Genomic DNA, 26168 nt, shown 5'->3' with positions numbered 1-26168 from the left:
CCCAACAATCCTGTTCTGGGTTCCCTAGCTGGAGATTTGGCATGTTGTGGACGAAATTGTGGGTGTGGACCTGTAAAGACAGAGTTTGACTCCACAGCAAGGCCTAATTGAACCAGTAGAGGTAGTGGAACAGAGCCTAATTCTGCAGTGAGGCCTGAGTGGACCAGTGGTGGTGGCAATCTGAACTGATTTCAAAGAGCCCCAGTCCACATGACTGTTGGAAGCAGAGTTGAAATCCCAGAGCTGGGCCTGCAGAGTAGAACCTGGTGGAGCAGTTCTGTCAGGACTGGAGCAGGCCAGCAGAGGAGAGCCACCACTAGACACCCCTTGGCTACCACTGAGACTAAGTCAACCTCTGAGTGGGTGGCGTTTGTGGTGAGGCAGAGTTTAGGCCTCCCTCTATAAGATGGACACTTATTCAGGACTGGGGGTTGACCAAAACCCTGAGATATTGATTTGGGTTGCTTTGTTTCTTACACACAAATTAATATATTCTCTGCGTTTTCATACAAAGATACTTGTGCTCTTGTGAGGGTCTGGTCACAACATCCAGAACTGTAAGGTACTGTATTACTCCTCTGCCTTAGCAAGTGAGGGCTTTGCTGCTGCTAAGTTGTGTGTCAGCTCCCTGATACCCCAGCCCATCTGTCTTGCCAGAAAACTCTTTGCTACTCAGCCAGTTTAAACCTTGCCTTGCAGGTAACAATCAGTGAACCCCAGAGACAGCGCTGTGCAGCATCCAGTCCTTTGCACTGTGATGCTGTCAGAAATTATTAGGTTTGCTGCCTCCAAAGAGACAGTGCACACACCAGTCTGTTAGGTTAGCTGAAAAGACCCTCCCTTCACTTTAATACACAGCACTGAGATGGTTTTATAATAAAACAAGAATAAGTTTATTGACAAAGAACAGAGATTTAAGTCATACTAAGCAAGGGAAAAAGAGACAGGTTTGGTTATAAGCAAAACAAACACTCTTCTTAGTGACTACAACTTAATTCTTGGAAGTTACAATCTTTGTCTAAAAGAGTTTCTTACTTACAGCAAGCTGTCAGCAGCTTCTGCCCTTCAGGCCAAGAGGATCCAATTTTGAAAGGCTCATAGAGTGCTGTTCCCTATATCCCCTAGGTGCTGGATAAATAAAATGTCTTTTTGCTCCCCTTAGAGTACCCAAAGTCCATTGTCTCTGCCTAAAGAGCTAGGAAGACTGTCTGGGGGACGCGGACTCTGTCCCCCGGTTTGCTCACCAAGCCGTCACGTGATGGCTTTTTATTTACCCTACATGTAACTGTACTTTCATTGTTCACTGGTTTACAAAGCTTGACCCTGACAAGTGAATCCACATTCCTTTGTCTAAGCCAAACTTGTTTACCAAATCTGCCCCCCAAACAGTTTAAGAATTCCAGCACACATACACAACTCTTTACAGACCAGCTGTACATACATTAACATTCATGACCAGAGGATCACTAGTTTTTAGGATACCTTACTTGATGCACTTTTATGGTAAAATAATATTGTACATAATCAGTTGATTCAATTGTTTATTCTCTGGGGTTTGGACCCCTGTCCTCCCCATGGGTTGTGTGAACCTTGATTGTCTTTGTTACGGGTCTCAAAGGCCTCTCAAGAGCTAGTGAGGGAGGAAAACTTAGTTGCAAAGATGACTAGGGAGGTTTTATTTTAATCTCCCAGAGCCAGAAGTGGGGACTGGGACTGGGTGGGGACTCGACGCATAGCTTTATGTATTTTATAAGAGGAGCCCTAAACAGATCAAACCCAGCCTTTACTGCTGCCATTGGCATCTGGCAGCAGGGTTACAGTAGCATGAACATTACTCAGCATCATGTTATCACAAAACTGCTAACCCTCCAGCATCGGTCACCTTATGTCACTGTCTCTGTAGCTCCATGTATTAACCCAACATGGTAAAATAAACACTTGACAGACATATGTCATGTTTCCCAAAGGGCTTAAAAATGTGCAGTGATGCATAGATGCAGTGAAATTTTAAAATAATATCCACTGACATTTCAGGATGACCACTGAGTATTAGACAAACAGCTGAAATATCCAGGGCTGCTCTCCAGACCAAGCACTTCATTCCCTGTTATGTGAAGTGAGTTTTTAAATGTTTTTATAGGCACTGTAAATGGTGCTATAGGCATGTAACAAAAGACCCTTTTCTAATTCACAACCAGCACAGAGTTAGGTAACTATGATAACTCTTAACTCTAAACATGTTCTGGTACATTAACTGGAGAGATGCATGGTCTAGCAGTCTGAATACAGGCTGAAGAGTCAGGACCTCCCTGAGTTATAATTCCTGCCCTGAAATAGATTCCCTCTCTTGCTTTGGTCAAGAAGGAGCTGACCGCCTCCTGAGTGGTCCTGAGTGACCTCAACTCTTTAAAGACAGTGAGATAACCATTCAATGGCAGATTCCTCATCTGTTAAATGGGGATTCCACCACTTACTGGGGCAGCTGTGAGGGCTGACCTGCTGTGTGACTTTGGACAAGTCACTTTATTCTGTGCCTTGGTTTCCCTACCTGGAAAATGAGGATAATAGTTAACTAACAAATATTAATATATGAAAAGAACTATATGAGCCTGATTCAAATCCCATTGACTTCTCTGGGCTTTGGATGAGGCTCTGTAAAAGCCCAGTAATACTATAATGTGCTGTAAAGATGAAACATTATTATTATTATTATTATTATTACTACCATAAATGATCTGGAAAAGGGGATGAACAGTGAGGTGGCAAATCTGCAGATGATACAAAATTACTCAAGGTAGTTAAGTCCAAAGCTGACTGTGAAGAGCTACAAAGGGATCTCACTAAATTGGGTGACTGGACAGCAAAATGGCAGATGAAATTCAATTTTGATAAGTGCAAATTAATGCACATTAGAAAACATAATCCCAACTATACACACAAAATGATGGGGTCTAAATTAGCTGTTAGCACTCAAGAAAGGGATTTTGGAGTAATTATGGATAGTTCTCTGAAAACATGCCCTCAATGTTCAGCCGAATGTTAGGAACCATTAGGAAAGGGATAGATAATAAAACAGAAAATACCATAATGCCACTATATAAATCCATGGAACAGCCCCACCTTGAATACTGCATGCAGTTCTGGTCGCCACATATCAAACAAAATATATTAGAATTGGAAAAGGTACAGCGAAGGGTGACAAAAATTATTATGGGTATGGCACAGCTTCCATAGGAAGAGAGATTAAAAAGACATGGACTGGTCATCTGAGAAAAGAGACTGGGTGATGGGGGTATGATAGACCTCCATAAAATCATGAATGGTATGGTGAAAGTGAATAAGGAAGTATTATTTACCCCTTCACATAACACAAGAACTAGGAGTCACCAATGAAATTAATAGGCAGCAGGTTTAACACAAACAAAAGGAAGCATTACTTCATACAACACACAGTCAACCTGTGGAATTCATTGCCGAAGGATGTTGTGAAGGCCAAAAGCATAACTGGGTTCAAAAAAGAATTAAATAAGTTCATGGAGGACAGGTCCATAACAGTTATGAGCCAAGATGGTCAGGGACACAACCTCATGCTCTGGGTGTCCCTAAACCACCAATTGCCAGATGCTGGGACAAAACAACCAGGGATGGATCACTCGAAATTGCCCTGTTCTGTTCATTCTCTCTGAAGCATTTGTCACTGGCCGTTGTCAGAAGACAGGATACTGGGGTAGACAGACCATTGGTCCAATCCGGTATGGCCATTCTTATATTATGTATTATTGAGGTGGAAGGTTTCACTACACTATGCAAGTGAATTATACTTACACTATACTTCCTCCTCTGTCCCTTTAACAGAAGCAGTGCAGTTCTCCAACACTCTGTGAGACTGTCTGCAAAACAGGACTTATTTATTGACAGAAAGAGAAATTCCAGTAGGGAAATTTCAGAGAAAAATTGTCATATCTCAGGCAAAGACGTTTGAAGCAAACCTCTTACAAAAGCTATATGTCATGAGCTGTAAAATAGAAGGCTTCATTTTACCATAAAGAATTATTTCCCTACTCTTGCTGTAAGCTCTTTGGCTCAGGGCCTACCAATGGGGTTTTCAAAAGCATCTGAGTGAGTTAGGAGCACAAGCCCCAATGCCTTTCAATGGGACTTGGGGACCCTTACATTTTTATTTACTCTCTGCTGCATTGTGATCACCTATTGTACTATATATAAATGTTTAATATGTATCGTGGTGAGGGGCCCTGCACAGTAACAAGGAACCATATCAAAGGACAAAATTATGCTAAGCATATATTTAAAGGTTTTGTTGACTCGGGGCCCAAATATCTGCCCGCATTTTTTCCTCTCTCTGATGTGGGTCTCCTATGGATCTAGATATGGATCCTTTGCAGAGCCATACTTTAGAAATACATAGTTGATAGCTAGCCTCATACCCAAGGTAAGGAATTTGCACTAAGTCAAGGCCTCTTGCTCTGGCTTTAAATACATCAGATGGGCTCCTTAGTTACATTCCTGAATACAAGTAAATGAATCAGTTTTCCAAGTGGCAGTGTCTCTCCCTGGAGCCCCACAGGAATTGCATGGAGTAAGATAAGATTGCCCTGTCACCATTATCTTGCTCTGGTGGCATGTTTCCAAGAGGTGACCACATGCCAGCTTTCTTCTGGCACTGGAGTCTCACACAGTTCAGCTGATTCAATTACAAATATAATCAGACAACTGGTCTTCTTTTCATACAGAATAAAAATAATATGTCTAGTGTCCAGGGAGCAGGACCATTGCAATATATACAATAAGGCACATTTGTAGAGTTACCCAGTCTTCATCTGCTGTTAAGTATTTCCCCCTGCAGAGTCATTTCCAAGTCTGGAGGCTGCTGATGAATTTAAGTTAATATTTAAATTTAATTATTTTATGCTGCTTTTTTCCTGTGTTTTGTGTTCTAATTAATTCACACAATGTAAATTCATTTCCACTTTTCTAATTAATTCACACAATGTAAATTCATTTCCACTTTTCAGACTTGGGCACCCAAATCCACTGAACACCTAAATCTGTTTAAGTGCTAGTGTGAAGACACAAATGTAGAACTGGGCACTCTCACTTTTAGACACCCACATTAGAGTGCGGGGCTGTGCCTGCCTTTAGCTCAGATTCGAACAGGGATGATCACCGACTCACTCTCCAGTTGGTGGGCGTATCCTCTAATCTGACGTGTAGTTTAAAAAAAAACCACAGTTGTATTGTCAGTGTCCCCCATCCGTGCAGTGTTGTGGGCCAGGTTCTGCCCTCAGTGACAACTCTGTGCCCAATTCTTCCCCCAGATAAAACAAGCATAGCTCTGACTAGGCCACATTTTTCCTTCCAGCTCCCTTGAAACCAATGAGGTCCTAAGGAAAGAGAAAAAAATATTGCCTATTGATTTCAATGGGAGGTGCGTGGATGTGTATGAAGGCCCATCTTGCCCCAGTGCATATTAGCACCATGCAAGCGTCCACACAGGTGCTCTCCATGCACCTTACGCATGACCTCTAGCATCTAATGTCTAATGGTTAAGCAGGGAACAAGAATGCTAAACTGTATTCCTCAGTTAATCCACATCCCGTGACTTGGGTTACCTGTTCCATGGTCCAGAACATCCTTATTACTAGGGGCCTACTAAGTTCAGTCCATTTTGGTCAATTTCACCATCATAGGATTTTAAAAATCATAAGTCTCATGATTTCAGCTATTTAAATCTGAAATTTCAGCGTTGTAACTGTAAAGATTCTGACCCGAAAAGAAGCTGGAGGGGGAGGGGGGAGTTGCAAGGTTATTTGGGGGGAGGGGCGGTGTTTGCAGTTTTGCTACCCTTCCTTCCGCGCTGCTGCTGGTGACGGCGCTGCCTTCAGAGCGGCGGCTGCTGGCCGGGAGCCCAGCTCTGAAGGCAGAGCCACCACCAGCGCAGAAGGAAGGACGGCCTGGTGTGGTATTGCCACCCTTCCTTCTGCGCTGCTGCTGGCGGGGCGCTGCCTTCAGAGCTGGGCGCCCGGCCAACAACTGCTGCTCTCTGGCTTCACAGCTCTGAAGAAAGCACAGAAGTAAGGGCGGCAAAACTGTAACCCCCCCCTAAAATAACCTTGTAAAATAACTCCCTTCAATTCCCTTTCGGGTCAGGACCCCCAATTTGAGAAACTCTGGGCTCCCCCACGAAATCTGTATAATATAGGGTGAAAGCACACAAGAGACCATTTTCACAGTGGGAGACCAGATTTCACAGTCTGTGATACGTTTTTCATGACTGTGAATTTGGTAGGGCCCTACTCATTACAGTTCTTCTTTCCTCTGGCAAATATGATTTTTAATTATGGTAGCACCTCAGGGCCCCAGCTGAGATCAGGATCTCCTCATACCACTGTACAGAGTAAGAAGCAGTCTCTGATCCAAAACTGCTTCCAGTCAAGAGAGACAAAAGCAAAATATGGGAGAAAGGAAGTATCATCCCCATTTTAGGGCTCCCAGACTTTCAGTAAGATGTAGGCTCCTCAGTGCTTATGTCACTCTTCAAAATGGGACTTCAGTTCCTTTGAAAATTGTACTCCAAGGCTAGGGTTGCCAACCCTCCGGGATTGTCTTGGAGTCTCCAGGCATTAAAGATTAGTCTTTTAATTAAAGTTTGGCATGTGATGAAACCTCCACTAATATATCCAGTGTAAATTGGCAACCCTATCTAAGGCCCAGATACTCAGAGATATTTAGGTGCTCAACTTCCACTGATTGCAACGGAAGTTAGGTACTGAAATACCTTTGAGGTACTAGACCTGAGAGACTTGCTATTGCTATAACATGAAAAAGCTGTAGCAGAGCTATGAATTGAATTCAGGCCTCCTGAGGTATAGTCCAGCACCATCCTTCCTTAAACTGTTGCAACCCCACGTTTTTCATCATATTTGTGATTCTTTATGTAGACTGCTAAGGGCCCCTGTGATGAGGTTTCTGTTAGTGTGCTACAGAAAACACTTGTTGTGTATAAACTTACTCTGGATGGCCTTTTATTCAACAAAACATTCTTGTATAACCAGACTCAGTCCATTTGTGCAAGACAGAAAGAACTTTTTCAAGCCAGGCACTGGACACCAGGAATAAGTACATTTGACTACTTAAAATATTTTTTTAGTAGCGTGTGCAGTGGAGGACATGACAAATTGTAATAAGAACATTCACCCTAGGGATAACAAGGCTTATTATTATGCCTAGTCCTCATAACCTTCACCATTAAACTTTTTGTTCCTGATCTGAACTCTTACCGGAGAGCAGAATACAGATCCCATAAGACCTCCAAAGTTTCAAAATCCATGACATGACACGTTCAGTTAGTGTGACAGCTGTGAAGATTTCATGTGAACTCTCAGGAAGTGCCAACATGCTCCTATTTCTCACAGCTATTGGCAGCCAGGACACCCATGGGTGTCAAGAAATAATGTATGATCGCCTGCTGATGTCATTGCCACCTTTAGAATTAAATTATGGGCCAGATCCTCAGATTCAATGGAGTCACAGACAATTAGACCAACTGAAGGATCCGGCCCTATGTAGAGAATGCTCTTCTCTCCCTCAGACCTAGAGTGTGACCAAGCGTGGTTTGATTTCCATCTGAAATCTAAAGGCAGCTGGTTTGTCAAGTGTTTTGTACCTGCTACATCCACTTTGAGAGAGATCACTACAATTTCCCAAACAACAAGAAGAAAAAAATTTATAGTTCAAATAAGGAAGAGATTTTGAAAGATATAAATTTATTTCATTTTAGTTACTATGCAATGCCCTTCATTTTGAAGGAAATGGTACAATCAGGAGTCTGTACTTCTTTCTCAGGAAAAGAAGTGATATTAGCACTAACAATTCAACATTTACTGACAAGAGACTGCTTACAGAAAAAGGCTCATGGAGGAAAAAAAATCACTTTGCGATTACACTTGTTATTGTGATGATTTCATGGAGTGCTGCAATGTTAAATAAAAACTTCAGGTACGTACAGAGAAAACTTCTAATTCAACATTAATGGAAAAGAATTGTCTAAACCACTGATGTTTGAAGTTACCCTGATTTTTTTTTTTAAATTCACAAGGTCTTTAATAGCATAAAACTATTCAGCAGTGATGTGACCTCATCAGATTTTTTCACTGCACTTCAGTTCATAAGACTGGTCGATTCAAAAGTATGTAAGTGATACAGTAGATTCCTTTAAGAATAAGAAACTGCCTTTCGAAACTATGCAATTCCCTACCTTTACTTAATTATTCATAGCTGATCTTTCATATAAAATTAAAATTCTGCTTTCAAAAATATTTGTTCCCACATGGCTGTAATAATTACGGTTGGTGCAGCTAATTGTCAAAAAGAGCAGGTGGCAAAGCACCTGACAAATAAAGCTCACGTGCACCAGGGACAAGTCTTTCATAAAGACTAAAGAACTTTCACATTTAAAGTTTGCATCTTACTAGGAGAAATTTATTCCATTCGGTTACCTATTTTAGTACTGAAAGAAAACATTGAAATTCAATCTGAATACTATAAAAAAAAGACATTGCATTTCATTTATACAAAATTGTTGTGTATAGCTGGGAGTTCAGATCCCCTGTCTGGATTCTTCCACTCTGACGAAAATGTTTTTTTTTTCCAGGTAAGAAAATAGAGTCTCTGAAATTGCTAGGTTTTTTTTTTTTTTTTTTAAACCAAGCAGACCATCACTCTGCCTGACTGAACTTCTGAAGAGTTGCTGTAATCAATACTTTGCCCTCAAAGAGAATCGGGAATGGGTAACCTGAAATAGTTCTAAGTGCGTTTATTCCCTCCCCCAGAAGGTAATTTAATCAAACAATAGTCAGAGGTTTTATTAGAAGGCATTTTCCAAAGGAAAAAAAAAAAGACTTATTTGCATAAAAAACCATTGACAGCCTGGGGAAATCGATGGCTCATCTGCATTTCCTAACTGGAGTCATATTTACACTTCTGGGGCCTAGTCCGGCCAAGACTTAGTCTACTCTAAGTATACATGTAACGATCCTCTCAAGAGTAGTTCCCTCAGTGGCAATAGGACTACTGATGTGAGTAAATTCACATACATGGTTAAGTGTTTGCAGAATCAGAAGGCTTTTAAAAAAAAAGAAGTTGTTAACTTCAGTGTTCAAAAGGCAAAGAGAAGGGTCTAACATGACCAGACAGAAGAGTTTGGAAGATATTCTACAATGTTAACACTCTAATTTACAATTGTAAGTTGCTGGGCAGACTGCTGCCCTCTGCTGAACCCGTGCCATCCACTGATTTCACGGTGCAACTGAGGGCAGAATTTTGTCCATTCTGTGCAGGATGATCCTGATTCCCCAGCACTCCTCAATGGGACTTTTTCCCCTTGCTTCCCCTTCCATCCCTAAACAGATCAGCAGCATCAGGTCTTCTCCTCCCACTGTGGGTCAAAGTGTAGGACAGCAGGCCCTGAGATTCAGCAAGGAATTTAAGCATTGATTGATTTTAAGGGAGCCTACTCATGAGCTAAAAGTTAGGTGCATGCTTAAGGCCCTTGCTAAATCAGGATCTTAATGCAGCTCAGTAGAAGGATCAGGCCTGGGATTTTAAATATTTTATATATTTTAAATGGGACCTATAGAAGTGGGATTCATTTTGTTCCCTTCTCTTTGCTGTATAACAAAGGCCTGAAAGGCTTGAACAAAAGTGTTTTCCTGTTTTTTGTTTTAAATATAAACACTAGAAATTCCGGTCTAGTTTACCCTGGAAGACTCTGTGGCAAATGGAAAAAAGTCACAGGAGACTGAAAGCTGAGTAACTATGTTACTTTGCCTGCTGTGAACTCTTAGCACAAGCAAACCAGATTTAAGCAGGCCAGTTAGCATCTATTTAATAACATTGCCTATTCAACAGTTGGGAGAAAAGATGTCTAAGTTAAAGATTCAACAGACATCCCTTCAAAGGTGTGACTGATCATAATACATATGTGACCCAGCCCCTTTCCAAAGCAATCCTCTAATACTACCCAGGAAAAGCAGACTTGACCTTGCTGATCTTAGTAAGGGAAAGCAGAAGCAGCAAAAGCTTTAACACAAAACTTTCAGTCATTCTTCACATATTATGAAGCAGCAGGAGAGGGTATAAATCCCCTCTCAAAAATCCTTTGCAGGTCACATTTATGTATTCCAGTAACACCCATTCTCTAACTGCATGTTTTAATGCCAAGCAAATATTTTAGGTGGAAACAGAACACATGGGATGTTCTATATTTCACAGCATAAGCATCACTGAACTCAAGAAAGAAGGTGAAAAGTAGCGGTTAAGGAATACTCTGTTATGTTTGACTATTAGGTGAACTTTCCCACTCAGCTGTATCACTACGTCTCAAGCTTGAGTCACAATATCTCTGCCTGTGTGCAGATTTGTACCTAACTGTGTGCTAGGTAGAGGTGTACATTAATAACTACATGAGACAAGAAAATAGTTTCATGTAGATCTTAACAGGCTTTGCTCTCAGTTCTCAGCTTTTGTCTTGTTTTTATAAATAAGAACAGACTAAATGTCTGAGAAGAAGGAAGAGAGGTTTGAGCGTTCGTTCTGAGGTTTCAAACATAAAAGGAAAACATTTTCACAACCAACACACAATTTAGTACAACATGTTTGATATCTACAGCAGTTTCCATCCTGTAGGACCTAGAAACTTTAGATCACTAATGACAAAAATAAATCCATTCAGAGGCCATCAGAATAATGTACATAACTTACTTTCAAAATGTAAGAGTCTCATAATGGAATTATTTTTAACTTTCAAAAATATTTGTAAGAAAATATTATTTTACATACATATATTACATAGTGAATAAACTTTGTTCTATACAAAATTTCAGGACTAGGAACAATAGCTAAACATTTATTCATGGTCTACGTGATCTTAAGTCTGTTTTATCCTATTCAGAATAGCTGATATACAGTTTAGGAATACATCAGTTACAATCTTAACCAGTTAATGGTGGCTGAACAGAGAAATAGCCACATGTTAACCTTATCACAGTTCAGCTATGGATAGTTTTCATGCTTTCTGAGCAACATTGCATGTTTAACGATCACAGTAACTGGAGTATGACTCAACTGTATATTGAGGAAAGATTTCATCAGTACAAAAGCCTGAGCTACAACAATCAAAAGGAGCTTTATGTTTAACAAATTCTCCGTAGGAGAGCCAAGAATTCCACATCCTAAAATTAAAGCATAGAAAGTATTAAGGGAAAAGGTACAATACGTTTTAAGTGTGTAACCCCGTAAATTGATCCTCCCCTCAATAATGAACAAGATTTGTCTAATGGGGGGGGAACATAAACAAAAGAAACCCTTCTCTGCATTGTCCACTTAAGATTCACAACAATGGGAGTCTATTAGGCGCTTATGTTCCTTTCTTACAGGTGAAAGCTGCTTCATGTAGTCTTAATTACTCCAAGGTTAGTATCTGCTTATTTATGATTGATTGGTTTCTCACCCTAATCTTAAAAAACACAGAGATTGTAGAGTAGAATTAGGCTGCAAGCAGTGAAGTAAACAACTGCAGGGAAAACAGAGTCATTTTAATACACCGCTTAATTACACTGCAGGTTTACTTTAAAATATTGATTTCCACTATTTAAATTAACTCTAGCTCATCCTCAGGTTAGCTTCACAGCTATTGTGTTTTAAGGGGCAGGGAAGTTTATATTAACAGACCATAGGAAAATATATACTGAACAGATTAAGAATCCATGATGATCTGGTATTACGGTGCATTGAAGACTAGGGAAAAAGTGATCCAGTTCAAAAAGAGTTGCTACTTTGATAGGTAATATTAGATACATGTAGCACCTTGCCCTCCTCCAAATGCATTAGTTGATGGAACTACTCAAGCAACCTTCATGAGATAGATCACACAACAAGAATGACTACTCCCTCTTTCCTTCTCTAGTGACATCGCTCAGCAATGTACCAGGAAAAACACAACAAAAACAAAGCATCACCTTGAACTTACTCTTCATTAGGGATTTATTTGTAGCGGGAGAACACAGAGAATTTCCCCAGCTTTGAATTTTCAATAACTTCCGAGTCAGGGAATGTATTTCCTTCCCCTCTATACTGGTCTTCTCCCCCCCGCACACACAATCACTTCCTGTTACAGCACTGTATATCATGGTGCAGAGACACTGTGCAATTTCTCCTGACTCTTACTTCTAGGAATTTTACCAGTTAATCACTAGCCCGTATATTCCAGGCAGTGGGATTCAAGACATGCTTTATTCCCCATGATTAAGCAAACAAATCAAAGTGCTATTTGTAGTATAGCCTTAAAACAAGACTGACGCAGTACTGATACTGGCTAGAGGCTTCCACCTCTGCTGGGGCTTAGCCAAAATGCTAGACCACCTCTGCCAGGGTTAACTTATCCCTAGCTCACCCAAATGCACTAAAGCACATGAAGTAGCTCCTTTTACAGCCCAATCCTGCACCACAAAAGTCAATGGGGACTTTGCAACTGACTTCAGTGGGAGCAGGATCAAGCCCCCCAATGAATGCTGATGCAGTTAAGCTTGGTGATAGTGAGAGCCCCCAAAAGATTTCAGTGCATTACAATGCATAGATAGCAACCTGATCACAGCTAACCTCCACTTCAGGTCATTTCCCACCCCCATCAGGGCAATTTAGCCCACTGTACATAAAAGGAAGCCACACACAAACAGGCAGACAGGGATTCCCCCAACCAGTCTGCAAGTTACTTTAATTAACATGATACTGTGCATGTCAAACCCTATTTCACAAAGTTAACTGTGGTTTATCCCTTAAATCCTTTGAGGACTGGGGGTTGGGTGTGAAGTCACAAAGGTCTTGCTGTAATACTAACAGGAACCACAAGATAACTAGGTGGAGAGGAGACAAGGGAAGGTGGTGGGGGAGGGGGTGCGGGGAGGGAAATGAACTTCCCAGCTAGGACAGTCAATCATCCACTTGAGAGCTAAAGGACCCTATCCTACAAGGTGCTGGCTCCTTCTTAATGATGCTGAATGCCCTCATCTCCCACTGAACTCAATAAAAACTGAAAGCACTCAGCACCATGTAAGATCCATACCTACTGGCAGCCAAGGGACTGATGGTTTGGGGATGAAGGTCATAAATGGGGGTGGTGGAATCTCCCCCAATTTTATCCTCTACAAATAAGTCAGAGATTTACCAAGCACCGAAGGAGTTAAGTACTAAAGCACAGACACTTAATCAGCTTTCCCCCTTCCTTTCACATGTGATTGGAACGAAGCTGCACTGAAGCAGCCCAAAGGGCTTATAACAGCTCAATTTCGCAGCCTTCAGTTTTAATCCCCATCACCCAGCCTAAGCCGCATGATGGTGCTACTCAGCAGCAGTCTGGGCACCTGGATCCTCCTCCTCCTCTGCAGCTTGCAGATGGCTGGAGAGCTCCTGGATCACAGCAGCCCTACCGATCTGGTCATTCCTCCTCTTCTCCATGATCAGATCCTCCAGGCTCTGGAATTCCAGCGTATGGCTGCGTTTGTCCCCCAGCCGGATCCGCAACCGGTAGGGCTGCTTGCCTATGCGGAGCTCCCCGCCAATTTTAAATTCCCGTTTGCCATAGCGGCACCAGGCAGCAAAGCACTCAGAGTTCCTCCAGCTCAGCTCCCGATCCTTGCAGCCCACCTGCTCCAGGGCATTCCGCACCACCATAGCCGGGCTCAGGGGCTTGTAACGGTACAAATAGTTGGCAATACGACCTCTCCTGCCCTGGCTGGCATCAGTCAGGAAGCTGTTCACCACCTCCAGCCGCTGCAGGTGCACTACCTGAAAATCCCCAACATACACTGCCCAGTGTGGGTACTGGGCCTGGCACACAAATTCCACCAGGTCGCCTGGTTTACATCTGTTCAGCAGGTTTTCCGGAGTGTAAGTGCTCAGCTGCCCCCCACCTCCATCCCTCTCATCTGGTGTGGTATCATCCCCAGCAAAGCTCTTCTGGTAGATACACTCATCCCGATAATAAACCGAACACTCCACCTCCTGCACCTGGGGGTCATAGAGTTGCGGTACAGGGTGCTCGCCTCCCATATCCTGAGCCACGGAGTCCTGCTGCTCCAGCTCGTCATCGTCGCTGGAAAAGATGTAGGACACCCCGATCCTGGGACCCTCGTCTCTGTCCATGCCCGTCGGGTCGGCGGTAGGAACTTCCTTGTAGTTTAAGTGGGTCAGTTTCTCCACCTGGTTCCCCATGCCCACTGCAACCATAAGCAATATGCAGCCATCAGCAACAGGCACAGCAATAGCCAAGTGGGTAAGGATGAAGGAGACAGGCCTGTACCTCCTCCCCCAGACTTTACTGCCCTGGCGGTGGTCTTCTCAGGGCAGTGGCAGAACTAGTAAGAACTCTTTCCGCAGCTCGGGTAACGCCTGCGGCTCCCTGGCCATCGCTCTGGGAGCAAATGGGGGAAATCTGGGAGCAAACGGGGAGCGAGGAGGCACTGGGTCCCTTTGCTTCGTGCGCCGGTTGCGATGGCAAGGCGGCCGAGCCCGGCGGCCCCCCGGGAACACGCTGCAGTTCCGCTTGCTAAGCGTAGAGGGGGCACGAGGCGAAGGGGATCAGGGCCACCGGCCGATCGGATTCGTGCCGTCCCTCGGCAGAGACAAAGGCAGGGGAGAGCGCGGCGCGCGCGCGGCGCAGCCCCCGGGACCGGGTTAGGGGCAAAGGAGGCGCGAGCCGGACGTGGCGGGCAGCCCCCGGCTGCTGCGGCGGGGAGCGGGGCTGCCAGGGGCACGCACGGGAGGGGACGGGCGAGGGGGGCACCTGTTCGCGGGAGCGGCACTAGCAAGGGAGGGTGCGACTCGCACTTCCACCTGTTGGCCGGGCCGGGGCGGGGAAAGGCGCGGGAAGAGCGGAGCGGGGAGGTGCAATCCCACCTGTTGGAGGCTGCCGGGAGCAGCGCCGCCAGAAGCGGGGGCAATGCTTGGCTTTGCAGCCCCAACCCGGCTCAGATCCCGCCCAGAGCCCCGCGTTGGGGTTGGGGGCGGGGGGGGGGGGAAGAGGAAGCAAGCTGCCAACACTCACCTCCTCCACCAGCCGCAGCCCGGCCAGGTGCGCCCGCCCTCACCTGCTCCCCCGCTCCCGCCGGCTCCTCCTCCTCTTCCACCTGGGCGCCCGGAAACTTACCGTGCGGAGAAGGGCTCGGCTGCTCCCAGGGCGCGGGGCTAGGGCCAGCTGGCTGGGACAGCAGCCGCCTCGCTCCTAGCGCTGGGCGAGGCGTGGCGCCGGCTCATGTCTCCTTCCCCCCGCCCCGCTCTCACCTGGCCGCCGCCCCCCAACGCGCAGTCCGGCCGCAGGCTGCGCTTCCCTCCAGCCGGGCTGAGCAACAAGCGCTGGAGCCGGAGCGATGCGAGGTGGGAGGGATTCTAGATCCGGCTGTGGACTCCCCGGCGAGAGCTCAGCCCCCAGCATTTAAAGAGACCGCTCGCCTTTTCCCTTTGCCCTCCCGCTCCCGCGCACACCTCGCTGTGCCCGGCCCCTGGGATCTGGGCTCCCCCCGGCCGCCGAATCGTGACCGGCAGCCGGCTGACCGCCGTGCGGGGGCTGGATCCGGTGGCCGGGACTCGCCTGGGCCGCTGGGGGGGTTGGAACAAGCTGTGGCTTTAAGGGCGGGGCGCCACCGCACAACCTGCCCGCGTGGGGGAAACTCACTGGGATCTGGAGTTTGCCTGGGACAACCAAACTCGCAGCAGCCGGACATTGATTTCCCCTCCTTCCCGATCCTCCTGGTTCCCAGCGCGGCTGGCAGGATCCCTGGCTCCTTAATGAGAAAAAGCTCCTGGCTGCAGCCCCTTTAGCTGATCTGTTATTCTTCAGATTAATATTGATCAGCTTTTTTTACCAGTGGGGCTTAGCTGTAATGGTGATAAATACCTCTGGTTGCAATGGGCTATAGATTGCTGTTTGGAAGGGAGCCCTGCCTGGTTCGAGGCTCCTGTGTGCATTCTCAGGGATGTCTCTATGGGGTGTGAGATCCTTCGGTGTCAGACCACACATGCTCTGCTTCTGTTTTGACACAGCCCAAAATAATAACAACAGTTGTAAAAGAAATAACATAGAAACCTCTGCTCTCCTGGGCTAACCTGATTTGTTAGATTCCACCACTAACAGTACATATTTCTTCTTCTTATATTTACTTTCAAAAGACAGGACACCTTTCTCTATTTCAGTGCAGGGCATTATTGATCTCTCCTTCTAGACAGAAATAATCAGTGCTGGTGGGAATATTCCTTTTAATTCTGCCTGTTGAAGGAAGTAATACAAGATTCTTCTTTCTTATTAGGTGGGGTTTTTATTTGTTAAGACTTGCTGGTAAATATGGTAAATGCTGGTAAATCTAATCCCTCAGACAGAACTTTTAGAGGAAATATTTGGGAGCTGAGAGTAGAGCTTTATTGTCTTGTCATTTTCAAACCCAGATATTCAGCTCAGGTTTATAATCTGAACCAAAATGGCCCTGCAGTACTACAGTGATGGGTACTGTATAAGAACCTGAATAGAATAGTTCCTTCAAATTGCCCACATCTCTGATTTCAAATACACAACTGATGTTGGGTAAGATTAGCTGCTTCTCCAGGGCAGCTTGCATGGGAGATGAGAATTGTGTTCTTCATAGAACCTTCTGGAGTTGTGTATGTCTGTGTTGGGGAAACATGCTAAATCCAGGAAGGCGGGAGATGACCATGGATAAGCTCTCTGGGTAAGGGACCATGGGTTTGTTCTGTCTGTACAGCCCCTAGCACAATGTGCCCAGGTTTATGAGTGGGGCCCCTAGGCACTATGGTAATACAAATACTGCAATGAAAAAGTGGGATCCTAGCAAAAGGGCTCTGATCCAAAGAGACAAAACACTTTCTTCCAGTCTGATCATGAAACTATTAGCCAGCGTCCAGCTGGTTGTAACTTGTTTAACTAGCACTTACCTACAAATTCATTTTTGGTCCCAAGGGATTGGCAGTACCATTTTAAGGGCCATATGACCACCTGGATCAGGGTTTATCATCTGAATCAGCTTCAGTTCATGTGTGGTTGTACTTGTGCAGATGTACAAAACTCATTGCTGCTCACCTCATACCTTTCTCCAACTCTGCACTCATCTCCTCCTACCTGGCTCAGCAACTCACACCAACACTTGTTATTTTTCTTCAGCCTTCAGCACCTTGTCAGCTGGTTGTTTGGGTTTGTTTTTTCCCTTTGATCTCTTTGCTGGGAGGTTCTTTCCTTTCTGAGCACCCAGAATCCATAGTCTTTGCTGCATCTGATATTTTATAGAAGAAGGGCAGAGAATCCTAGACAGATGGTAAAAAAATATTAATATGAGAGCATCGTTATTGTAGTAAAGGCATCCCCTGTGGGTTACAGATCTGGGTGACAGGAAGAAAGTGGATTGATAGTGGAGCATGATTAGTGTTATTGACACCAGGTGTGCGTGGAGCTTCAGCGACATAGAAGACAAGTGCCAGATCCTCCAAGAGATTTAGGTGTCTAACTTCCATTGATTTCAATGACAATAAGGCTCCTAAAAACCTTTGAGGATCTGAGCCAAGGGGCTATCTCCCTCAAGAAACTTACAATCTGATTCAGAGAGCTAACCTAGCTAGTTTTCAGAGTAGCAGCCACGTTAGTCTGTATTCGCAAAAAGAAAAGGAGTACTAGTGGCACAAGTGAAGACATCAGACCACAAAGGAAGCTGAGAGTGTTGCGAGCTTGGTGTGAGTGTGAATACACTTGGCTCCAGTACATGTCTGACATCTCATTAGAGAAGAGTTGATAAATTGGGTGAAAAGGAAACGGGGTTCAGAACATGTTTGGAATAAAGCTATGGGTTATTGAGTCAGGAGAAGATCAAAACTACAAAAGGAACTGTAAAGACTGCTTAGACATATGTCAGTTACTGGATAAATTTCCTTGTGATGATGTACACATATGAGAGGCTTTACCCCTTTGAACATAACAAGATATTCTTTTCTGAACATCTGGAGTCTATTAAATACACATTCTCATTAAAACAAGTCCGAGGTTTATATGTACTAATTCCTGTTTTTTACTTTATTGCAGCATATCCCTATCTACATTTTTATAGTTTATTTCTCCCTTTATGTGTTTCCATTTTACCATATTTTTTTACCTTATTTCATTCCTAATGAAATAATTGATTTCTCACACACAATTCTGGCAAAAATAGTTTATCTATGGATTTACAAGATATTAATGTAGCCAGAAATAAACATTGAAAATCTGTTTAAAAAAAAACCAAACAGAAACCAGAAACAGAAACCAGAATCTCTAATTATTTGTAATAATTAGGACTTTGTCATAGATCTCAAAGCACTTTACAAAGAAGGGTAAGTTTCACTATCTCCATTTTATAGGTTGAGATCCTGAGGCTCAGAGAGATTAATTGACTTGCCCAAGGTCACACACCAAATCTGGGCCACAACTGGAAACAAAACCTAGCTTTTCTGCCTACCAGCCCTGTGTCTTGTCCACTGCTTTGCTGGTGGGCATGAACAGTTTGCCATGTCCAACCTTGCACACACATTTCCTGCAATTCTTTTAAACTAGAGATTAAAAATGTAGGTCTTGGTTTGGATCCAGATTTAAAGTTCCTCCCAAAGTTCAGGTCTATTTGGATTTGGGGATCTGGTCTCACATTAATATTTATTAATTATGATTATTTTAAGGAGATGCATTTTAAGGAGAAATATCACTTCCGTTCATATCCCTTCAGTTCTTTTTCTTGAAGGCCAGAATGTCAGGCCATGACTACAGTAGACATCTGCATCATAGCTATGTGAATTGGGTGTGAAGAAGTGTGATGTGTGACTGACATAGCTTTGCCACCAAAAGCCCGGGTGCAGACAATTTTACCAGCAAAAGTGCAGTTTTGCTGGTATAACCTGTGTCCGCACTAGGAGCACTTTGCTGGTATCATATACTGGTATATCCAGACCAACAAAATGCTCCTAGTGTAGACATGGCCCCAGCGCAGCAAGAGGGTCCATAAATCTGTTGGTTTTTGCAGGTATCCCTCTGGCCAATGGCTATCACTGCATGTAGTTATTTAGCAGGTTTTATTTCTCTTTTCCAGTAGAGCTCTATGAGGACTGACATTAATTATGCTCCAGTGGGCACATGAACATCCTGACTGTACCTCTGCTATGCATCAGATGAGCTTCCACACCACCACCATCGCAGACTTAGGGGCAGCAGGCTTTTGGACACAGGAGTCCAATCCGATGCCTACTGAAGTCAATGGGAGCCCTTCCTTTGACTTCAGTGAGAGTTAGATTGGGCTCTTAAAGTGGTCAAAGCATGAGCAGAGAGAGATGGTGCTGCACTGTTCTTCCATGATTCCAAGAAGTAAGGCCAGATCCTCAAAGGTATTTAGGCTCCGAACTCCCATTGGATGTTAGGCGTGTTATATACCTTTGAGGATCTGGCACAGTTCTCACCAATGGCACAGCATGGGAGTAGGGCTTTGGGGGAAGAAGCAGTGCAGGGGCGAGGCCTCGGAGGAAGGGGCAGTGCGAGGGCGGGGGTCTTGGGGAAAAGGGACAGTGCGGGGGGGCAGGGCCATGGTTCAGGTGCTCATGCCCTCCCCCCCCCTTGAGAAAGCTTCTGTCGCTCCTGACCCGAGGTGCTGACAATCCACGGTGAGTGTGGAAACCAGTAGGCTATAGGGTGTGAGAGGACTGGGGGGCACCATCAGGATCTGATCGGGTAGGCAGCCTCTGGAAATGCCTACTGGCTCAGGCCCCACAGGTGAGATAGGCAAGGGAACACCTGGTTTCAGCAGCCCGCCATGAGTTAAGCACCAACCAGCTCAGCAGTGTTAGGGCTTAGGCAGCATTGTGCATGTCCACTGGCAGAATTTTAGGTGCCATGGGGACTTAATTGGTGGAAATTTAATAGGCTTTTAGGGATAGGTAGCAGCTGAGTAGGGTTTTGAGGAGCTACATTTCGGACCTAGGAGGCTAACATGGCAGTTAGATGCCTAAATCCCTTTGTTGGTCTAGCCATAGGCACTTACCTGAGAATTTTGGTGACCTTTAAAAATCTGGCCCTTTTTGCTTCACCCAGCACAGCTAAGCCACCATGCTGTTGCAGGGAAGATCTGAAAGGGAAAGGCAATACAGATCATAGAAGTCAAAAACAGTCCGAATGGAGCCTCTAACTGCCATGTCTATCACATCAGCAGATATCAATTTTTCTGAAAGTCCTGCTGGAAGTGTAAGACTCTGCTACCTACTTTCCACATTGTAATTTGTGACTAAATGCGACCTGTGGGGGCAAAATAAATTGCTGAGATTGCCGAAGCCACAAAGTTTTTGACTCAAGCATCCAAGTTGTATCTCAGCGGCTTCACTGGAGATATATATATATATATATATATATTTAATTGGAGCATTGCAACAAATGAAAATGAAGCAAATCAAATACAGGGTGTAGCAGAGGTCTGGGCACTTAGGAATGTGGGCTCTCTCCACAGTGTGTAATGCCATCTGAATCACCTCCTGGTGTAGTCTTGGTGAGATAGCTGTGCGGTCTAGCAGCTGCAGGGGATTCAATACAGACCCAGCAATCAAAACACCACTGCACCCAGACTGGGAGGCCCCAAACAGAAAATATTCAGCAAAGGAAATGAGCTGTCTCATCTCTCATTTCCTTCTTGTTAGTTAAACATGAAATATTAAAGCAATTAAATATTAACTAAACTTTAGCTTATTAATGAATCCTTACAACATGCCTGGGAGTAAGTCACCCAATGTTATTGTCCTCATTTTAAATATGGGGAAACTGAGGTACACAGTAGTGAAGTGACTCGCCCAGAGATTGAAAGGGTTTCAGTGGCAGAGATAGGAATAGAATATAGTTCCTGACTCTTCATCTTGTACACTAAGCTCTGGAAAATGCCTCTCCATTTTCAGACTTGGAAAGTAAAGTGCTTTTCAAGCTGAGGCTTTGAGGTCATTTCCTTTCTCTGTCACAGACTTCCTGTGCAAATCACTTAATCCCAGATCCTCAAAGGTATATAGGCACCTAACTCTCAAGGGCCTTAGTCTCTCAGAAACTCTCGATCCACAAAGGTACCTAGGTGCCTTACTGCCTATTTAGGTGCCTACGTCCAATATTTAGGCACCACTGACATTCTCAAAAGCGCTTCCCAGCCCTGTAGGCGCTTAGTCCCCAAGGCACATGACTTTCCACCTGTGGTCATGCACAAAGCTACCTCGCCCTCATGCCGCCTCACAAGTGATGAGCTGCGTGGAGCTCACGCTGAAGCAGAATTATCAAATGAAGCATTCCCCGCCTATCTCCCCAGCAGGGCCAGACCCAGTGGGCATTCCCCACCTGTCTCCCCAGCAGGGCCAGACCCAGTACACACACAAGATCGGACCTTGCACAAGAGGCAGCTGGGGACAAGCAGGTTGTGAATTTGTTTTTCAGGGTGAGGTGTGTGTCCCCAGAATAGGCCAGTGATTAGGACACTCATCTAGGAGACCCTGCTTCAGAGCCTGCTGCCACCTCCCAGCCCCAACTACCAGACTATTGGTGGGCTCTCTCTGAGTCCTTCCTGTTGAAGCTGTTCCAGTTTGTATCAATAACTAAATATTTAGTGGAGCAGGGACTTGAGCCTGAGTCTCTCAAATGCCAAGGCCTATTGTGTCAAATCTCTCAATTTTGCTCTCCAGCCCAATGACTGTTTAATTATTTAATACAAAGTGGGACAGTTTAAACAGGAGTAACTGAGACAGCTGTAGCCTAGTAGTTAGGCACTGTCCTTGGAGGTGGGAGATCTGTGTTCAAGTCCCTGTCCCAGAGCTACTGGCTATAACGGGATGGAGGGGAGGGGGAGTCTCCCTTCTTCACCTGATAAAGGGCTAACTGGCTTAGGTGCCCAACTTCAGCCCAGTGCTGAAGGCCCAGATCAATTAGAGTTAAGAGAGCTGGGCCTAAGCCTCATCCCTTTCCTCTGCATTCCCCCTGGCCGTCTAGGTTAGGCAGCTATTCACTCTGCTTGGCTTCTGAGGATCCTTTCCTTAGGCATTTATCTCAGCCCATGCATTGCATAGGGAGCCAGAGTGCCTAACTCAGGGCTGAGGATTCCACTAGGCACCAGGGGACCTTGTGGTTCAGTGGTGCAATGCAGAGCCTAAGTCCCTCTGAGGATCTAGCCCTCTGTGTCTCAGATTCCCATCTGTCAGATGAGGAGAAGATCACTTCCCTTACCTCACAGGGGTGTTGTGAGGAAAAATAAACACATTTAAGATGGTGAAGTGCTCAGATATCACGGTAATGGGGCCCATAAATGTTCCATAGATAGGTAGAAGAACTCCTAGGTACAGCCTATTCCAGAGATGGGAACCTCAGAATTTGGATCAGCCCACTAGCTTCCACCAAATTCAGGGTGGTCTTGGAATCTTTATTCAGGCCCATCTCCAATAGTATGTGGTCCTGGCCACTAGTGCCAACATATCGGACAAATGCGTATTTCTGTGGGGCTGCAACCCTCACTGAGTCTGCAGCTCGATAGCCGTGGTGCCATACGCTCAGACACCGCAAGTGACTAATAAGGACAAGCCACCCCTATGTCACTTGGGAAGATTTACTCATCACTGCAACTAACTAATGACAATTTTCTACCTCAGTTAAGCTCGAGTCTGGAGACAATCAGCTTGCTTTCTGACACAAGGCACCGTGCTCTATGGCTGCTGTGTTAAACAATTACCATCCCTTTCAAGGGGGCACGTGATGGGGAAACAGCACGAGGCGCAAGCGAGCAACTGTATTATCCATTTCTCACAGTAAAGTCTTGCAGCACGCACTTCAGGGAGCAGTGGCAGCTGCAGATGGATATTCCTCCAGCCCTGGGAACTTGTTAGATGAAAATCATCTCCCTGGTAGAATCTACTGTAGAGGAAACTGCTGGCCTGCCTGATGGCTCTGAAGGATTGGATTTACAAAGTAGTCTGCGGATAATGATGTGTGTGCTCATAATAATGATTTTAATACCTGTTAGAACTGACAACTGTACACGTTCTCCTTTCTGTAGACAGATGTTCTTTTGCCTGGTGATGTGAATTGATTCCAAGTGGAGGAAGGGGGCAAGAGAGTGAGGGAGACGCTATCATTCATTTCTCTCTTTCTCTCTCTCTCTCTTTTTCTTTTACTTTTTGGGCTGTCTGCCAGACAGGAGTCTGACACTAGTGCATCAGCAGCTGCAGGGAAGCCCTCTAGCCATTGCAGTTCATCCTTCTCCACATGCTGTCACAGCATAGAGATGCAGGGCAGAGCATGGCACTCCTCTCAGCTCAGCTGCGTTCAATGAAAGAATTTTAATGCATCTTCCCCCTAGTTTACAGTACAGTGGAAGGGAAAGGGCTGCCCTGCTCTGCAGACTGGGCTTGATGTTCATACTTACAGGCAGTGTTTAATTTCAAACAGTTCCCGTACACAGGCAAGTTGCTGTCTCCCCACCAGATCCTGTTTCTTTGCAGTGTGCTGTTATTTCCCCATGATTTAAGTGCTTTGCTGAGGTTCCACACGGGGGAGATAACATAATGTGCAAGGCTGTGGGTGAAGATAAATATTCTGTATGGGAAAAATGGAGAACTCTTTATTTTTGGAAGGCAGCAAGCCCACATCACAAAGGGAACACAAAAGTGTTTACCACAGTAAGTCCTTGCAACAATCAGCTGTTATCTTGCCTGCATCGAATTCCTGCAAAACAATTCCAATGGAAAGCCAGGTTACAGCGCATTTTTTAATTTTAAAAGGGACAGTAAGAAGAAACCCATCAAAGTAGGAAGTAGAATATCATTTTATCAGCATATGTCCTCCAGACGAGGGTTATGAACCAAATCCAAATCCTTTCACAGTCAATGGAAAGTCTCCCATTGACTTTAATGGGAGATGGGTCAAGTTCTATATCTTGCACTTGGAAGGATGCATTGATTCAATGATCTAACTCTAATAGGTATTCTCCCTTTCTAATAGCTATGATCTCCTGATTCTGCAAGAATCTGATCAAGGTTAGGCCAAATATTATTTTGCTGGGGGTGCAGGTTATTGTTTACTGACTGACTGTCAGTACAAAGGTTTAACAATAAAACTCAGGAGAAACTAACTGTCAAGCGTAAAATGTCATGGATCATAATCTGGTTGCAGCCGTGTAAATGAGATGAGAAGTCAAACTCATACATTCAAATGACATGCATCCATCCACGTGTCACGGATAACACTTTGGATTATTAATGCAACTGATCTACTTTCATGGAATTCAGGTTGGTATGTACTTTTTTGCACTTCACTGTTAACTTGCCCAGGGTCTCTGGCTAGGTTCATGGCCTGTTTAGAGTCAGTTTCACTTTTGCTTTTAACATGGTAAAGAAATCTTGTCATTTTTAGGGTTACTAACACAGATTAAGCAAAGCCAGGAAAATAGTTTTACGCCTAATAGGCATACTAGATCTGCCTATTAATAATGCCTAACAAACCCTGAGGCTTTTACTTCGTCCTGAGTCTGAGTCAATAAGAGCTGAGTAAAATCTAAGGCCTTTCTCACATTAAAACCCGCAGGAGAGGTAAGAACATAGTTGCATCATTTCTTACTCACCAGGCCTTCAAGAGCGAAGTGGTTGTCTGGCAGGGAAGCTGCTCAACCCTGTGGATGCATGGGGAAGGGACCTGTAGAGGGAGGGGTTATCTAAATGGACATTAAATCATAAATGTGAAGACACTCTGCTCTCATCCCCTGGTGGAGTGCAGATTCCAGAGCATCACTCGCATATAGGACCTTGCATGTGCACTGCACATCAATTAATGTCATCCTTTGTGTATTGTTTAATAACTTTGTATACACGCCCTGGTGATAGGTGTGTATAATAAGTCTATACGTACAATAGGTGTGTATTATAAATCCATAATAAATGCATACTTTAAGGACCAAATTCTCCATCCCTTTCTTGTTGATCTTATTATGACTATTCCCAGAGTAAGGTGTGTGTCAGTGTAGGTTTCAGCTCACAGAACCGGGCTTTAGTAAGTAAAGTCCTTTTTGTAAGCCATTGCAGTTGGTACTAGCAGTAAGGGCAAAAAGAGTGCCTTTACTCGGTGATGCCATATTTTCTATTTGAAAGAAGCCGCATTGTGTGGGACATGTCTGCGCTCATCCATCTGCACTGGAGCAAAGCCCTCATTCTTTTCCCAAAAGAGGCTTTGAAAAAATTATTGCTTAGGTTTTAACTTTTCCAAAAAGTGGTGGGTTTTTGTTTTTTGTTTTGTTTTTTTGCTCAAAGCTCCTGGTCTAAAATGCCAAATCCTGTTGTTGCTAAGATTAAGGGTTTTTTTTTTGCTCCTTGGATTTGGTTTACAAGCAAAGACCAGCGCCTGGATTATTGCTTTCTTTTGCCAAATGGAACAAAGGTGCTTTTAGAACGTTGTGCTTAAAGTGGGATCAGAAATTGCATGTGATTTTATACAACATGGTGATTTGGGTTTTTTTTTTTATTGCCCATGGCCCTACCCTACCCGCCCCCCAGCCATGCAAACTTGTAAAAATCAGTTTTAAAAATCAACTGAACACCCTCCTCTACCTGTTCTAAACATACCTGGTCAAAACAGCTACAATGTGGGATCAATTTAAAATGTGATTTATCTTTTAATTAATAAAATATTCAGATATGCACACTGATCAGATTTATGGGTTTACATCCCATTTTACGTGTTTTTATGCATGCACTGAATTGCTTCATTTCTTTGTTTTGTTTTATTTTTTTCCCCAAGGCTAATGCCATATACAAAAATAAAATCAAACTAATTAACTCAATGCTGGCGAAGTTATAAAAACCAGGCAGAAAACAGAAGATTTTTGCTGTCACAAGACAGCGACCTCAGCCTTACCCTGGAAAGACCATGTGGTCTCTAAGGCAGGAGGATGAATTTCATAACCACGCTGTGTTAGTTCCGAACGTATAATGAAACACAGATCACAGATTGTGTCTAATTGTACATGGTGGTTTTATGATATCCATGGCTATTGAGCCGAGACACTGATGTCACATATGAGTAT

General features: G+C 44.3%; 1 protein-coding gene across 6 annotated transcripts; it reads right to left on the bottom strand.

Moving 5' to 3' along the window:
* Positions 1 to 7763: 7763 nt before the first annotated feature.
* Positions 7764 to 15887, bottom strand: LRATD2 (LRAT domain containing 2). Of its 6 annotated transcripts, none has more exons than XM_048841620.2 (2): positions 15746 to 15887; positions 7764 to 14291 (listed from the first exon to the last, which is right to left on the bottom strand). In XM_048841620.2, exons 1-2 carry the CDS (start codon positions 15792 to 15794, stop codon positions 13414 to 13416), a joined length of 927 nt encoding a protein of 308 aa, XP_048697577.1. In that variant the 5' UTR covers positions 15795 to 15887; the 3' UTR covers positions 7764 to 13413. The 6 variants fall into 6 exon arrangements, with proteins under 6 accessions (XP_048697577.1, XP_048697580.1, XP_048697576.2 ...); XM_048841623.2 differs by lacking the exon at positions 15746 to 15887 and adding an exon at positions 15556 to 15658; XM_048841619.2 differs by lacking the exon at positions 15746 to 15887 and adding an exon at positions 15355 to 15540.
* Positions 15888 to 26168: the final 10281 nt, after the last annotated feature.

Source organism: Caretta caretta, chromosome 2 (genome assembly GCF_965140235.1).
Source record: "Caretta caretta isolate rCarCar2 chromosome 2, rCarCar1.hap1, whole genome shotgun sequence".
In the NCBI taxonomy this organism is placed as follows: Eukaryota; Metazoa; Chordata; order Testudines; family Cheloniidae; genus Caretta; species Caretta caretta.
The sequence above is the reverse complement of the archived record's forward strand: the minus strand, read 5'-3'. Positions and strand labels throughout refer to the sequence as shown.